The sequence below is a fragment of the Tribolium castaneum genome, chromosome 1, assembly GCF_031307605.1.
Source record: "Tribolium castaneum strain GA2 chromosome 1, icTriCast1.1, whole genome shotgun sequence".
NCBI classification, from domain to species: domain Eukaryota; kingdom Metazoa; phylum Arthropoda; class Insecta; order Coleoptera; family Tenebrionidae; genus Tribolium; species Tribolium castaneum.
The window spans coordinates 35,650,778-35,666,583 of NC_087394.1; the positions used below are offsets into that span (position 1 = coordinate 35,650,778).

At 36.6% G+C, this 15,806-nt stretch overlaps 2 protein-coding genes across 3 annotated transcripts in view; both read right to left on the minus strand.

The window, feature by feature from the left end:
• The window catches only part of LOC655103 (epithelial discoidin domain-containing receptor 1), a 142,930-nt gene that overhangs the window by 4,385 nt on the left and 122,739 nt on the right, over positions 1 to 15,806 (minus strand). For both annotated transcript variants that reach the window (XM_015985456.2, XM_008201695.3), the window contains exons 10-13: positions 15,486 to 15,676; positions 12,897 to 13,049; positions 10,414 to 10,526; positions 9,694 to 9,885 (exon numbers count right to left, since the gene is read on the minus strand). In XM_015985456.2, the coding sequence (XP_015840942.2) occupies positions 9,694 to 9,885; positions 10,414 to 10,526; positions 12,897 to 13,049; positions 15,486 to 15,676 (649 nt within the window). The remainder of the gene's footprint in view (positions 1 to 9,693; positions 9,886 to 10,413; positions 10,527 to 12,896; positions 13,050 to 15,485; positions 15,677 to 15,806) is intronic.
• On the minus strand, positions 2,699 to 4,845 carry LOC103314786 (leucine-rich repeat-containing protein egg-6-like). The gene is made up of 2 exons (XM_008201686.3): positions 4,704 to 4,845; positions 2,699 to 4,649 (listed from the first exon to the last, which is right to left on the minus strand). Exon 2 carries the CDS (start codon positions 4,643 to 4,645, stop codon positions 2,768 to 2,770), a length of 1,878 nt encoding a protein of 625 aa, XP_008199908.1. The 5' UTR covers positions 4,646 to 4,649; positions 4,704 to 4,845; the 3' UTR covers positions 2,699 to 2,767.

Sequence of the window (15,806 nt, forward strand, 5' to 3'; positions counted from 1 at the left end):
CCCTTTGTATACGGCCGGCCCTCTGGAATAGCAATTTTGTTTTATAATTCACTACATTGATTATTACGATCTCATATGCGATAACAACTCTCTCAGTTAATTAATCTGGATTGAGTTTGGTTAATCGAGGCCTGCGGATGGAAAAGCTTTGCTTTAATAAATTTTCATGTTTAAATTAGCAAAGAGTGGAAAAATGATGAAAATAGTTACAGGTAGGACTGCTAAAAATTATCTCATCGGGATCTGGCGATTATGCCCATTTACAAACTTGCTCAAGGAAGAAACAAAGACACCATGTGTACAATACATGACAAAATAAAAAAATAAAATTAACGTTTTTACATAAACTAAACTTTGTCTTTCTTTCACAAGACGTAGAATGAGTGATTAAAGGAGCGATATAACTAGGAAACTCCTTATTTACACACCTAAGTGAATGGAATAGTTGAAGTTGAAGAAGTTACTTTTAAAACTTAACAAATTCATGAGATGAACCCCAGTTTCCTGTGTTTGAACAGTCTGCTTTAGTTATTTCAAATAAAACTTTTTTGTGTTTCATATCCATCCAATTAAGATATTTTTCGAAGCTACAAACGTAGGTACATTTATTTATAAAAACGAAACTGTTTGAAGATGCGAGTACATATTCATTAATCATTACAGCCACACAGTTGTAAAAAAAACTGATGTGCAAAGAAAAATATTTTTGTGTCGGGGCAAAAGCTGAAACTATAACAAAGTCGAAATAACAATGTTTTGTTGTTGCATAACAAAAGTGGTGCAAATGTCGTTTATTAAAAAAACTGTTTGATTCCATTAAATGCGGCATTTCAAACCTTTGTCGGGAAAAATCTCCCGATTCGTTATTGTGTTCGATATTAAATTTTCCAAGTAGTTTTAATAACTTTCCATCCCGCAAGCCAAAGAGCTCGAAAATCCGATCTTTCATCTCCATTATCATGCAGAAAAATACGTGCGCATGTTGGACAATTAATTCTTTTTCTTTCCCCCGAGAATGTCAGAATTTCCCCGATAAGTAAGCAAAAAGCTCGCCGTAATCGCTTGTTTTAAGGTTCATTCGCTAATGGACTTGTCACAGCGATTTATGATGTGCCGGCGTTAATTTATGCATTTTTTCCTATTCAAGAAGCGGCAAAGAATACAAAAAATTGTTAATCCGAAGAGAGCCTTCGCGATACATTAAACAGAATGATTAATAAGAAAAGATGAATGACGGTGTTTTGATCGGGCGACGTTTCTCGACAGCGATATACTTTTCGCAATTTAGGTCGTGCTTCCGGAGGCAGTAACCTTCAGGAAATTTCAGTCTCTGAAACCGATTTAATCGCAGACTTGGCGCACTATCACAAGTTCGACGTCTCTCATCGGTACCAATAAACGAGCTTTGTCGCCACATAAAGCTTATTAGTAATTTCGAATGGCGTTCCGCTGAAACGGATTTATCGAATTAAATGCCTCTTGTGAGCCGAGCTGTGACCCAAAGAACCAAGTTTTGTTAATTTGTGTATCGCGAATTTGATTGGAAATCAATCAACGTGCAGATGACATTTGAATTCAGTATTTTTATTGAATGTTGATTGCGATTTTTCTGAAAATATTGAAAAACTGAACAACTGACATTAATTTAAATGTTTAATTGAATTTTGTTGCGAGATGGCAGCGTTTCCATAAATGTGCATCAGTTGTTGATTGATCTTGTATTAAATTTTTAATGAGCAAACTTTTCTTTTGCCGGCCGAACTACAAGGTAAAAATTCGTATTGTTACAGACTAATATTTTATCAAAAGAGTAAACAATACAAAGTTCTTTGTTACGTTTACGTTCTATTTTTTCCGTTGGTAAATTTCCGTATCAAAGAGAATCTGTTCTGCATCATGAAGAAAAAAATAAAGTTTCAACAATACATCCCTGAGGTTATTTTAAACGACTTCAAAGAGTCCAATTACATGCGAATTTTTCAAATTCGTTTGGGTATCTCTTACGCATTTCCCTCCACCTCCATGAATTGTCGCTTGGCCTATTTTTTCGGCCGACGTTTCCCTATTATTTTTTTATCCGAATTACTTCCAGCTAGTGACTCTGATCACCTTTGTTCCTCCCAAGTTGTTCTAATTAAAGACCCTCGTACGAGAATACACCGCTCCTGTTTCATTATAGAAAATGGCATTTATGTTTAGTTCGCAATTAGTACTTAATAACGTTTCAGTAATGAATTCATTTCGGGGTGTGTGTGCTAGTGCGAGCTATGAAGGTTCCGTCCAAGGAATTAAAATTAGTTTACATGACCATCCGACTGTAATGCGACCGAATGAAATTAAATTAAGGGCACGGAATGGAGGATTATGATAATGGGGTAGTAGAGGGGTACCTTGCGAATGGGACGTGTAAGACGTTAATAATGGGCCCGAGGAATGGATTAGAAGGATACAAGGCGGTCTCGTTAAATTAAAAAACTCCGCTAATATGACGTGATCGTCGAATAATTGAGATTTATGTCCAAATAATTTATAGCCAAGGGATGAAAAAGAAATAACTTAATTAAGCACATAATGAAAGTTTCGCGTGCCCCAAGGATGAACTCGCCCATCTCCAACCTTTCACTTCGATTACTGTAAAACAGTCAGACCCTGACATAAAATGTATTAAACGATTTTACAGAAGCAATAAATAACAGTCTAGCGTTCGAGCCCTTTATTTCTCTTTTACACACTTTGATTATTACATAACTATTTCTAAAATTACAATTCAACACAACTCTAATTGAGACATTTCTATTTTCTTGTGTGCAACATTTTTCGAGCTGAGCCTAAGGTAGATAATAAACATTAACGCTAATAACATAACAATTTGAATGATCAGACTAACTACAAATACTTTATTATCGGCGACTTCTCGCGTGGGTTGTGCTATCAGTTTTTCCGACTTGCTTCCGTTCAAATTGTACGTTATAAATTTATGATTTTCTAAATATTTAAAAAAATTACTTTGAGTGAAGCCTTTCTCGAAATATTGAACGAAATTAGAATTGTTAAAATCAGTTAAGATTTTCATTTTCTCCAAACTATCACTTACAGATTTTTGCAAATTTTGGATCATGCCTTTGAACGAAATACTTTTAAGAGAATTTTCAAAATTTTGTATAAAGTTTTGGACAGATGGAGAAGACGTGTTTGATTTAGTACAAGCGACACCTCGCACGTTTTCGAGATCGTATGAATAACCTTCGATTATGGTAATTTTGTTGGTTTGAAGATAATGAACAACTGCGACAAGTTCTTTACATGATAGTGGATTTGAGTTGAAAGAAATTAATGCCAGTTTTGGCAAATGCTGAACTAGTTCTTTTGAATCAAACGCTGTAATTAAATTGTTGTCAAAGTACAAGTTTCGTAAATTTGGTAGAAAGTGTAAGTAATTTAACTGGATTAGTTTATTGTTGGAAATGTTTAAACTTACAAGACTGATTAAACTGTCGAAAAGTCCGTACGAAAATTCTTCGATTTGGTTCTGGGACAAATCCAACGCTTCCAAATTTTGCAAGTCGCGAAATAAATTAGGATTAATTTTGGATATAATATTATGTCGTAAGTTTAATTGTTGTAGAGATGTTAAATTACAAAAAACACAACTTTCTAGTTTGGATATGTTGTTATAACTAAAATCAAGAATTTCAGAATTTGGTTTTAAAGTTTTCAGAATTCCGATTTCGTTATGACTTAAATCCAGTCGAATGCTATTAAAACTTTCATCGGTGTTTTTTATTTTGTTATAGTCAAGGCGAACATTTGTAGCATTAAGCTTTTGACAATTTTCCAAGACAAGAATTTGATTATGCGATAAAAAAAGATTCTTAACTTGTGGGAAATAAGCAAAGTCTAAGGTGGACAAGTGGCAATAAGACAGATTAAATAAGTTCATCGATAAATTTGACAAATCGTGATCTATTCCATTCAATTCTGTTTTTGACAATTGTAGTTCATTAATCTCCGACAAATCACCAAAAGGAAATTGTTTTAATGGATTGTGCGATACATCAAGATTTGTCAACATATGCAATTTTTCAAAAGTTCCATTGTCAATAACGGAAATATTATTCCTATTTAAATATAATTGTTTCAAGTTAGACATACCCATAAAAGCAAAAGTTTCAATTCGTCGAATTTTGTTATTTTTTAAATTCAGAAGTATCAAACTATGTAAGGAATTAAAGACACCGTTCAGAATTTTTGTTAAGTTGTTATCGTTGAGGTGCAGTTCTTGCAGAGATACGAGACCGGTGAAAGCTCCTGGCAAGATGTTCTCAACGTGTTGTCCATTTAAAAATAGTTTGTTTATTGTTGAGAATTGGGCTAGTTCAGATGGATTTATGGTTGTGATATTTGAGCCTGCAATTACTAAATTTTGCTCATAAGATCCGGTTTGGAAAGAATAAAAAATGTCCTGAATAGAACTTAAATTTGTGCAAAGTATTTCTTCTTTTGGAATATCGTTCCTCTGATTGTACCCATTGTAGTAGATACGTCCCCTATGATAATATTCATTATATGCATCATCTTGATGGCACTCAGCATTCGTTTTATTTATGAAGAATATAATCAACAACAAGCTTAAAAAATAAAGCATTTTTCTAAAAAAATCAAAAAATAAATAAAGTCATTTCGGTAAACGCAAATTTACATACCTTTAAACAATTTTTTAAGATAACTTTTAATTTAACTTATTAGAGTCAACTTTTAATAAGTGCGTACACCACAAAATGAATAAATTATAGATTTACTTCATTTGTACAAAAACCGGAAACACCCACACAATTATCATATTTATCAATCACATGCTTTATGATTAATTTTGTTTCAGACAAGTTTAATTGTTTAAACATTTTGTGAATTAAGTGTAAAATATAAAAAGGGAACCAATTTTTATATTTTCCTTATAGAGTGAATGTTTATAGACTGATGAGAATAAATTTTTTGAATTTGAGAAAGTTTACTCAATAATTTTTATAATGTGATAATTGCTAATCCTAATTTTTATATTTTGATAAGAATAAGCAATCAAAAATTGTTTTCATTATCTTGGAAGCATTTTACGTTAAAAAAGTGTCTTTATTATATTTGTGCCCCTGTTTCACATTATGTTAGAATTGTAGATGACAATGTCATAAAATTTTGTAGCAACGTCTGTTCCAGACAAGACAAGCAAGAAAGACGTGATATTGTGAATACCAGCTTTTTTATTTCGCGTTTAGCTTAGATTCTATTCGGTGAAGGAGTGCACCCGTATTGTTGGTTGCCTACGTGGTAGATTGATGCGCTCTGCTTTGGATTTATGGCTCTTTTGTGGCCGATGAGGCGTAGCTTCTTTGTCGTCATTAAACAAGAGAAGACAATCGCTTATGTAATGACAACACGTTTATTCTTCCGCAAGTTGTAAACTCGGGAAGATCCATAAAAAATAACTTGTAGGTATTTTAGTGTGTGGCTATATTTCGGTCTTTATTACTGTAGGCAGTTTATTCGGTGGTCGTTGAGCGCGGTATGAAAACCACCCCGAGCACAATACGGAATTTTTATGAACGGGATAAAATCCCGGTCTAAAATCGCATAATAGAATTTTTGTCTGGTGTGCTCTCACAATATGGGATTTTTTCATACATATTTGGAATGCTGCGTGCACTTTTTATTTAGGGAAAAAAAGCGTTCCCCGTCCGGTTGTCATCCGCAACGATATTTCGCGTTGGGTTCGATTTAATTGACATTTGAGTTTCGATTCGGTACGAAATTAATTCCAAACATTCAAACATCGGTGGAGTGATTCATGTAGTGTTGAAAAAATAATTTGACAATTTGGCCGGGTATTGGTGTTTATCCGCTCCATACGTCATTACCAAATGGGCAAATAATCAGCCATGGATGTGTTTAATTAACGGTGGTCGTTTGTCCAAACAACGCCAGCTGGGAAATTATAAATCGAACGAGAATCGCAAAGTGGCATAAATAATGCGAAACAATCATTTTTGCGAGAGGAGAGCAAGCAAAAGAACAATAAGTGCTCGGGAGAGCACCTGCTAGAAAACAAACACAATTTATAGAGAGGATCCTGGCGGACTGAGACGAGGGAAAATAGTGAACATTCAAAAAATAACAGTAAATATTGGAACAGGAACGGAGTAGCTTCGAATAGTTGGCTCCGCATGTCCGACCAACCTCCCTCTAACCATATTTACATTAAATATCCCGCTGAATATTTGGCCGATCGTAAAGCAGCAAGTTCAGCAGGTTGCCATTATTATTCATGCAAACTTGATTAACTTCGCATGAGACGGGGGATTCGTTTTAATGCATCAAAATCATGCAAATGGCACTATAATAAACAAAAAATTACAATCCATTCCGCTCGTTTAATCACTCAATTAGTTTTCCCGGTTTTTTTAGCCCGTTAATGTTTTAAGATGGCTTCATTGGGATTTTCGCCAAGAAGGCCCTAAATTATGCGGCAATTAAGGCCCCAATATTCGTAATACGTTAATCAGCGAAGTAGATAAAAGTTGTGTTAATGGGAAGATTAATTCTGGTGCTCGGTCGACCGGTAATAATTCAGTCGGGCAAAAGCGAGCAGACGAAACTTGGGAGGAAACGTGTTGATGCCGATGTTGCGCCCTGTTCTCAACTAATTTTTATTCTAAAATTCGAAACTTCGACCATTTAGCAAACTTGTACAAAAGTAAAAGCACGCCACTTGCATTTCCCCGAGACAGGTAAACCTGGAGGATATAACGGGAAAACAAAGTATACAACCTGCAATATGTGCCTGAACACAGCCTAAACCTAAAACTTTTTAAACAATTCTAAGAGTGATTCTTTTTTTATAATTTCAGTTAAATCCATTCAAGAAAACCATTTCTTGAATCTTTTTTACTGCTTGATCATTGTGAGAAAAGCCGGATTGTGTTGTTTAGTTTAACTATAGACAAATGTTTCCCCAAAGTATAGTAATCATTTAATAATGGGACCCACAACTTAGTTTATTGAACGTAAAGTCACCCCAATCCCAAATTTGAATAGGAGTACTATACTGTGCGATTAAGGAAATCTGGGTTAGCGTATGTTGTTATAATTTTGAATTATGCGTCTGGGGTCGAGTTAAATTAATTCGAGCTGAAAATTTGGGCAACAATCAATTTCGAGGTACACTTGTTGTGAGTTGTAAGAGCACAGGTCGTTGTCTCGTCGGGCGTTTTATTATCTCACGAAATTGGAATATTGGCTCGTTTTGAATGGGTTATGTCGTTCCTGCGTTCGAAATTAATGCCGCCAACATACACGCAACAAATAAACTGTCGGCTCGAACAATAAGCTCTTAAATCGTGCCCATTACGGCGTAATGCCCATTCTAGCACCTAGCAACATTACTAAACAATCAGTTGAATATTAAACACGGAACGGATGAATGGCAAGGATCATGAATGCAAAACGCTTTGTTCGAAGCTTTAAAGCTTCAACCTAGAGAGAGACGTGTAGAACGCTTCCTCTGAAATTACTCAGACTGTTCCGGTTTTCAGTCGATAATCGTTCGACGATCCCACTTCTGATTCGCACAACAGAAGATGGTGAAGCATACAATCGGAGCTTTTTCCGAACGGAAGAATGAGAAAAGCTCGAAAAGGTCACTTATACGCGTCATTAGCACTTTACGAACATGCAGGGGAAATAGGGGAAACTTAATCCGATCCGAGTTGAATGGGCTAATATTTCAATTAGTGCAGGGTAAACATACACATGTTACGTAACAAAATAGTTACAACTCATTGTTAGCGATTACCGTAGAGTAGGGTAACAAAGGCATAAAAAAGCCCAAGAAACTTTGGTAGAACGAGTTTCAAAAAAAATATTTATTTATCAGTAAAATTTTTGGCAGTAAAATCGAGGAAAATCGCGACAAAAATTGGACAAATCACATCAAAAAATCGAACATATGGACTTTTTTTCGAGTGAATTGTAAAGGCATATAGAAGTCCATAAAATGCTAGAATGAGTTTAAAAAAAATAATTTTTTCACTATTTTGAAGGTAGTACTCAGCAAATTTTAGCAAAAATTTTAATTTCGTGAAAAGCTGATATAATACGGAAAATGAGCCGCTGAATTCACTGGAACAAACCGTTTTGCTCTACGACTTTTAGTTTTTGAGTTATAATTTTTTTAATGTAAAACTTTAATTGCCTCTGAAGCCGGAACCGTTGCCCGGAGCGGGTCTGGGTTTAAACGAAAAAATAGATAATTTCAAGCGCTATCAGAAGATTTTTCGTTTGTTGCAACTTACAATTTCCGAGAAAAGCGCAAAAAAATGTTGTCATTTTCACTTTTTTTCAATTTTCAAACGCCGATTACGTCCAAACTAAAAGAGCTAAGAGAATACGCTTTTTTCCATCGTAAAGAGCACGTGAAAATCTATAATATAGAATAGGTTTTATTTGATTTTGAGACACTTTTAAAATTGGCCATTTTTAAGGGGGTGTTAACTTTTTTTATTTTTATTATTTTCTCAATTACGATTAAACTATTCGAAAAAGTGGAACTATTTTAATCATTACCTATGCAAAATGATCTGGGGAATCGATTGGCATCAAGAAAATCGCCAAATTCCCAATATTTTTTTAGTTATAAATTTTTAAATATTTTACCTATTTTTTAATTTATTTTGCAATTTTCTTGAAAACTATTAGTCGAAGAATAAAGGTTTTTTTTGAAAAAGATAGATAATTAAAAAAGCTTTTCAACGATAATAAACTTTATAGGGTTATCTCTAATAGTTCCGGAGTTATTTCTCGATAAATGTCGACCAAAATCGCGACAAAATTGAAAAAACAAAATTTAAAAAATTGAACCTATTGACTTTTTTCAACTTTTAACAACTTCAGAGGGTAGTAAAGGCATAGAAAAGTCCATAAAACTTTGCTAAAGCGACGAATTTTAAAATATATATTTTTTATTTTTGACAGTAAGTCAAATTGGCCCTAAAATTTTAGGCAAAAAAACACTATTTTAGGTCGCAATTTTGATAATGCATCAATGTTTTATAACTTATCAGATATTCTGACTTGTAAAAGTCACATAATTTAGTTACAATAATCAATAAAATATTTGTTAATAAAAGGGAATACTTTTTGGTGTTTTAATTATGGCGCGTAATTTTGGCCTGGCTCTATAATTTGGCTGGCCGATCCTGCTAGATTAAATTAAGAGCATTCAGAAATTTCAATGAAATGTGAATATTTCGTGTTCAAAAACACAAAACATCGTTAATAGGATTGGCGGTGATGTGGTTTAGTAAATGTAAAAAATTATCCATGCGGTTGATCACACTGGTACACTAATTACGGAACATTAGTCTAATTATCGGTTTCATCGGGGATTTGAGTTCCGCATAGTCAGCTGCTTTGTGACGTTAATTGGTGTTTCAGTACATCTGCATCGCTAGATCCGGTTAAGAATTCGCCCATCGCCAAATGTAGTGCATTCTATGGTTTTCAAACAGCCGACCGTTCAGCTCTCGCAAACACACATCAAAGTGCGTCCTTAGTTACACAGCCCGGAATCTATTACGAACATGCGTGGCTAATTCCTCTCGCAATTGAAACCAAACAAATCAATGCGGAACGCGCAAATTTTACCTTATAGTTGGTCCAACTTGGTTGCCGTCCTCGCTGACGGCCCTCTGCGCCAGGAAGCGGGGCAGGTCCCCCGGGTCCGAGTGCTCCAGAAGGGCGCACATCGGCTCGTCCTGGCTGCACAGGCCCACCACGCGGGCCAGATTCGGGTCTCTGAGGCCCGCTAGCCAGCTGGTCTCCCTCAGGAACTCGTGCCTGGAACATCACCCGAATCAAGACAATAAGAGGACTCATGCATGTAACGAGGGGATGTTGGCCGTCTCTTTGATTCGATTTGCGGATGTGAATCATAATGGAAGTCAATACGTGACGTTGGATCCGAATGCTGAACAGGTCATATCTGATTTCGCACACGGAGATCTGGGGTGCGAAGTTTAAGAAATAGGTCCCTGAGGATTTTTCAGAAATACAAATGTGGGATTTTGAAATACACCAATTATTGGAATTAATTCATTGCGCAAAACTAGAATTCATCAAGTTAATGACAGTGCAATGAAGTGATGGATCGGGATAATTTGTTGCCAGATTAATCTCCCTGATTAAAACTTTACCATATTTATTTGTTTATGCGTGATATTGTTTGATAATGCCATACATAGTCGTATATCAAAAAAATTAAATTTGGTGAAATTGAAGCTAAATCTAGTGCTTTATTTAAAATCGTTAGTTTATTAGTTTATTTATTTATTAGTGGTAGTGTGATATTTGTCTGGATTTTTGTACCTTTTGGTGTCGCCACAGCCTCTCCACAGACTTTTGACGATGACTAGTTGTTTCTTGTGGAACGAGGAGCCTCCATTGAAGTCTGGAAGTCCTTCGGCTTCGCACAAATGCACCTTCGACACAAAACGAATCAATTAGTGTTTCCCGCGCATAAAAGGAACATTCCTGTTGCAAGTGTTGAAGGTTAACAGACGTCGCGCCGTCACGCCATTGTGTTCCTCCAAGCAATAAAGAACATAAAAGCAACAAACTGCACCGGCTGATTGCATCCGCAGCCGTCTAGTCCTCGAACGAATCGTATTTTGCCCGATATAATATATTATATAAAATGGGATAGTATTGGAATTATTGGTTTTCGATTAGAACTGTTGGGAGATATATATGTTTGCGTGGAGATTTCTTTTCGATCAATTAAGAGATGAAAGCTCCGATACATTAAAAACGTAAACAAGCCACTCGTGCTCAGCGTCCCGAAATATGCACCCCTTTGTGTTTAAATCTTCGCTCGTCCATAACACAGCACCGGAAGTTTGATTAAGGTGATTACATATTATGGAAGTGGAAGCAGAGTCGACAATGATTTATGTGGAATGCCCAAAGGACCGTGGGAGGAAAGTAATTGGCAGATAGTGCAAAGTTGTTTACCGATACAAAGGAGGATAAACAATATATGCTTTCCCTTTTAAGTCGGCTGAAAGACAGTCGGGGCCATATTGGTTTTCCTGGGACCCACCCGAGGGCCCAATAAGCGAGGACATCGACGTCTTCCTGCTGCTTTCGCGTCAATATTGACAAAGGAGCGTTCGTTTCGAGGACAAATCGCCAATAACGCGTGCGGCCAAAATTAAAATGCTGGAATTGCCACACATAAAAATGCAAGCAACCACACCTGCTCCCAGCGTTGTAAAAACTGTTTATTGTGTTCGATTCATTATCCTAGCATTAAAACTGAACAGTAAACTTCCACCTAGGGCGTATAATTTGTTTTAATGTCTCGGAGTGTGCACGAACGGCTGTAAAAATCCAGCTTGAAGGAAGTAAAATTGGTTTATAAGGTCTCGGCTGCAGCTTCGGAAGGACGACCTGAAATTATTACCTTGCAAGAAACTGCAAGAGAGCAGATGCATGAATGTTTCAGGATAATATCGAGGTTATAAGTCTGATGTATGCATGCATATAAAGGAAGAAAGTTGTCTCGGAAAGATATTAGAAGTGACTCAGCCGGAAATGTCAAACAGAATATGCTATAGACGCCGTAACACAAATAAAGTATGAAAGGAAGCAATAAAGTGTAAAATCAACTCCAAAAATAGAAAAAAACTACAAGAGTGTTGCATGAGTTCAAGTTTTCATCAAAGACAGATCACAGGTCACAGTAAAGCAACAAAAAACAAGCTGTTGTCATTTCCCCAGCTCTTGAAACAGTGTTGTTAAGTCATTAACTTAGCTACAATTAATTAAATGAAAAATAATTGAAGCAGTAACTAAATTGTTATTCTTCAATTGTATTTTAACTGCAATGTGATATTCGCTTTCTTCCTGCTCAACTACATACTCATAAATGTTCTTTAGGTAGCTCAAAATTATAGGTTCTGAGTACATGTACGGGCCTTTTAAAACATCACTGCTGGAAGTTTAAATTAAAAAAACTAATGCATCTTTTCAAAGACTGTTACGTTGAAACTTTATTGAAAAAAACAACGCCGTTCCGAGCAAAAAACGGTAAATGAAATTACTTTGGTAGTTTTGGCCGGAGAGAAATGACATGAAATTATTATGCAGAGAGCTGTTCCTGCTGCATAAGAGCATTCCCGAACTAATCCTGTCGATAAAAGCGAGTTTTTTACGATTGCATTACATAACTAAATTTATACAGTTCTGGCCCGGATTGTATAAGAAATATAGTTTTATATTTCCTGAGTTCCGGGGCGCCAGCGGTCCGGGTTTATGCCGGAAAATCCAATGTATGGAGTTTTCGGACCCGCCCATGTAATAACACTGAATGGAATAACTATTACATTAAAGTTACATCTTTGCATATTGCACACGGCATTGCTATTGGCGATTATGTTCCAAGCAAAGTTGGTCCTTATCGATGTTCGGCATTAATCTGCATTTTGACTATTTCCTTCGATTTCCTGTATAAATCGCGCTTTTATTCGAGAATGGGGCACTCGAAAGTATCGCAGCCATTTGTAAATGTTTAATTACAGTTTAACGGGCAAAATAAATCGCAACGACAAAAACTCACGTGTTCATTTACATGAACGGGTTTAATTAGAGCAGACGTGGCTGTTTCCGGTCGACCGAATTCGAAGAAATTTGATCTGCGCCATCGAATGATAATCCGTTTCGTGGTTTTTTCGCGGTAAATGGAATTTTAGATTAAATTTAATTTCTTTTATGTCGTCTTTGTGCTTTCGAAACGTTGCTTTTGTTCTCCTCGAGGGATCCAATTAAAATAAATATTTAATTTTGCTTACCATTCCAAAGTCGCCCTCTCCTAGCTTCTCGAGGAGGCGTAGTCTATGTCTCGGAAAGTCTAGAAGGTGGGCCACCCCTTCCAGCGGTGGTCCTTCGGGTAGTTTAATGGGGGTGAACCGGCCCGGAGTGAAATGTTGCTCGCGCCTTTCACCCTGTAATAAAATACATAATTTATTTTACGACTTTGTTGCTGTTTTCCAAATTACAATAGCAATTATTAATGGTGATAAATGGTGGAGGCGCCGGGCAAGTCCAAGCCTGTCGTAAAAATTAGCACGGCGTCTTTCTCCATACAGATTTTTTCATAACGCTGGAAGCAATGGCACTTTAGTGCCACTTTGACATTTATCTCATATCTGGACGTTACATTTTATGGCAACATTTACTTGTTGCGTCCAAGACGATTTTATTTCTTCCACACAGCCAGATTATGAGTAATTGGACTGAGAAAGTGGTTTCCAATTAAATTTCCTCTTTAGGAAAATCCAAAGTGCTTGCTTATAAATCCGCACTTACTTTCCGGCATACATTTTTCATTTGCCCGTTTATGAAATGTTCGTGGTGATTCATGGGTCTATCAACGAAGTGCACAACGCCGTCCCATTTCGTATTTTGTAATGCATGAAGACGATAATGCGGTATTTATGGCTGTAGCAGCGAAAAAATGTATTGTTTATTCTTTATTGCGCATATAACGTGTCGTAAAATAACACGACTTGTTCAAATTACGTAACGTAGGTTATATTTTAGCAGCTGAATTTGGTATGGGTGTATGCATAATTTAGTGGGCATAAAAATGGAAACGAAAAAATATACCGAATTTAGCTGATTGCCTGTTCGAGTTCGCAGACGCGGAGTAATCTTTTTGTCTCGGAACATAATAAAAAAATCTACTCCTATTATTTATTTCGATGAAAAATGCCGCCCCAAGTGAAGTATCGTTACGAAATTCTTCACTAACTCAATACGGCGATAAATTTTTCCTGGAAATGGAGGGCGATCCCGAAAAAATTTCACTTTGAATTGAATTCAAGTTCAGCGCAATGATAATGCGAATAAAACCAATTTTAAGTTTCTCAGACACAAAAGAACTGGGTTACTAACGCCCAATTCTTGCCACATTTGCATACGCCGCACAGGTTTTACTTTCTGGGCAATTTCTTAGTTCTGCCGCTACTCGTATGAATTTTTTTTTTCAATGTTGTATTTCATATTTCTATTTAAATAGAGAAATGACCATTGTCGATTCAGTTTTATTGATCGCTAACATTCTTTCGGGGAAGTTTATACTTTTCTGAAAATTCTGGACATTTACCATTACAAAGAAGGATGTTTACGACGCCATTATTTATGTCGAACTTTATAACCATAAGAAAACAGACTTTGCGACCTCAGTGTTTTTACATTCTTAAACTCTCTTATCTTATTCCTGGTTTTACAAGAGTGGATGTGAAATATTTAGTTGCATTACATATTAAAGCTTCCACAGTGTGGTTAACTGTGCCAATAATGTCCAAGTAAATACATCGGAAACTTGGCAAAAGACCCAGCATTCATTTGGTCGCGATGAGTTGCATAAATTTACTTTATAAATGTGCCCGTTTAGATATTTACGATATAATATTTTCGGTTTTTAACTTGGCTCGTATATTATGTATGCACTTCGCCAAGAACAGTCACGTTGTTATCGACGTTTAATCGACATTTTGGGATCAGTTGACCAAAGAAGTCGGCAAGAAGTTGGGCAAAGTGCTCGTATACATGCATAGATATACACTTTTATCCCACTTGCGAAAACATTCCTCGACTTCTGACATTCCCAGTTATCAGTAACATAAATAATGCAGTCGTCGTCCTCTTTTTAACAATTCAACTTTAAAATGCAGCTTCACTGTTGGCCGTTTTAAATATTCACACCTCAAGAGTCCCAGGTGTACAAGGGCTGAATTTCGCCTCAGCCCGTGTGGATTAAACAACGCCACTCAAAATTATGTCAGTTTTCATTAGACGCAATGCGAAACAACGCACTGAAGCAAGATCAAGTCTCGACTACGAATTTACGCAAAACTGTATCTTTAGTTGCGAAAATTGACAAAACGTGTAAATAGTTTAAAACGTTTCGTTTTCTGTTTTCCTGGTAGTTGGTGAGGGTTTTTGTTGGGCGTTTCGTGGCATGTTTGAGACACCACACCACCTGAGGCCCTGTTGAGGGCGTCCCGACGGTGGTCGTCTGGGTCTGATTGAATGTACACAACACCTGCGACCAAAACACACAAGCTGGGACCGATCCTGCAGCGTTTCCGTTTCCGATCTTTGCTTATTTAAACAATATTCCGAGATTCCAGGCACGGACCTGCATTCGAATTTAACAGAGTCGGTTCATTTTAAAACAACAAACTCGATTAGATTAAATTGCTGAATTAGAGCGACGCAGTGCATCGAAATTTAGACGACCTTGTTCTATATTCCTGCGGTGGATCAGCGGACTCATTAATTATCTTGTCAAAAGTTATAGTATCTGGGCTTAATAAAGCCGACTAGTCGGCCCAATTGCGGATCTGCGTGAAATATTTTAGCTTATCAAATACCTTTATTATATCCGTGGCGGCGTAATAGTTCTCAGCAGGAATCGTTCCGTTCGGTGTGTTCGTTGGCGTTTGGTAATTCTGGACGTCGTAAGTCGGCGGGCGGGATGTCGGCGGCGGTGGCGGCGTCAAGTTGTAAAACGAAGGCGACGTGAATTTTAAATCTTCTTGGAAGCTATTCACGCTCGTGAAGTCTGCAATCATTCGGATTAATTCCCATTAGAGGAGACAGAAAAAACCGTTTTGGTTTAACTGCTAGGTAAATGTTCGTTTCCGGCATTTTATACAGGGTGTAACGAAAAGATGCGGACGAGATGCGAGATT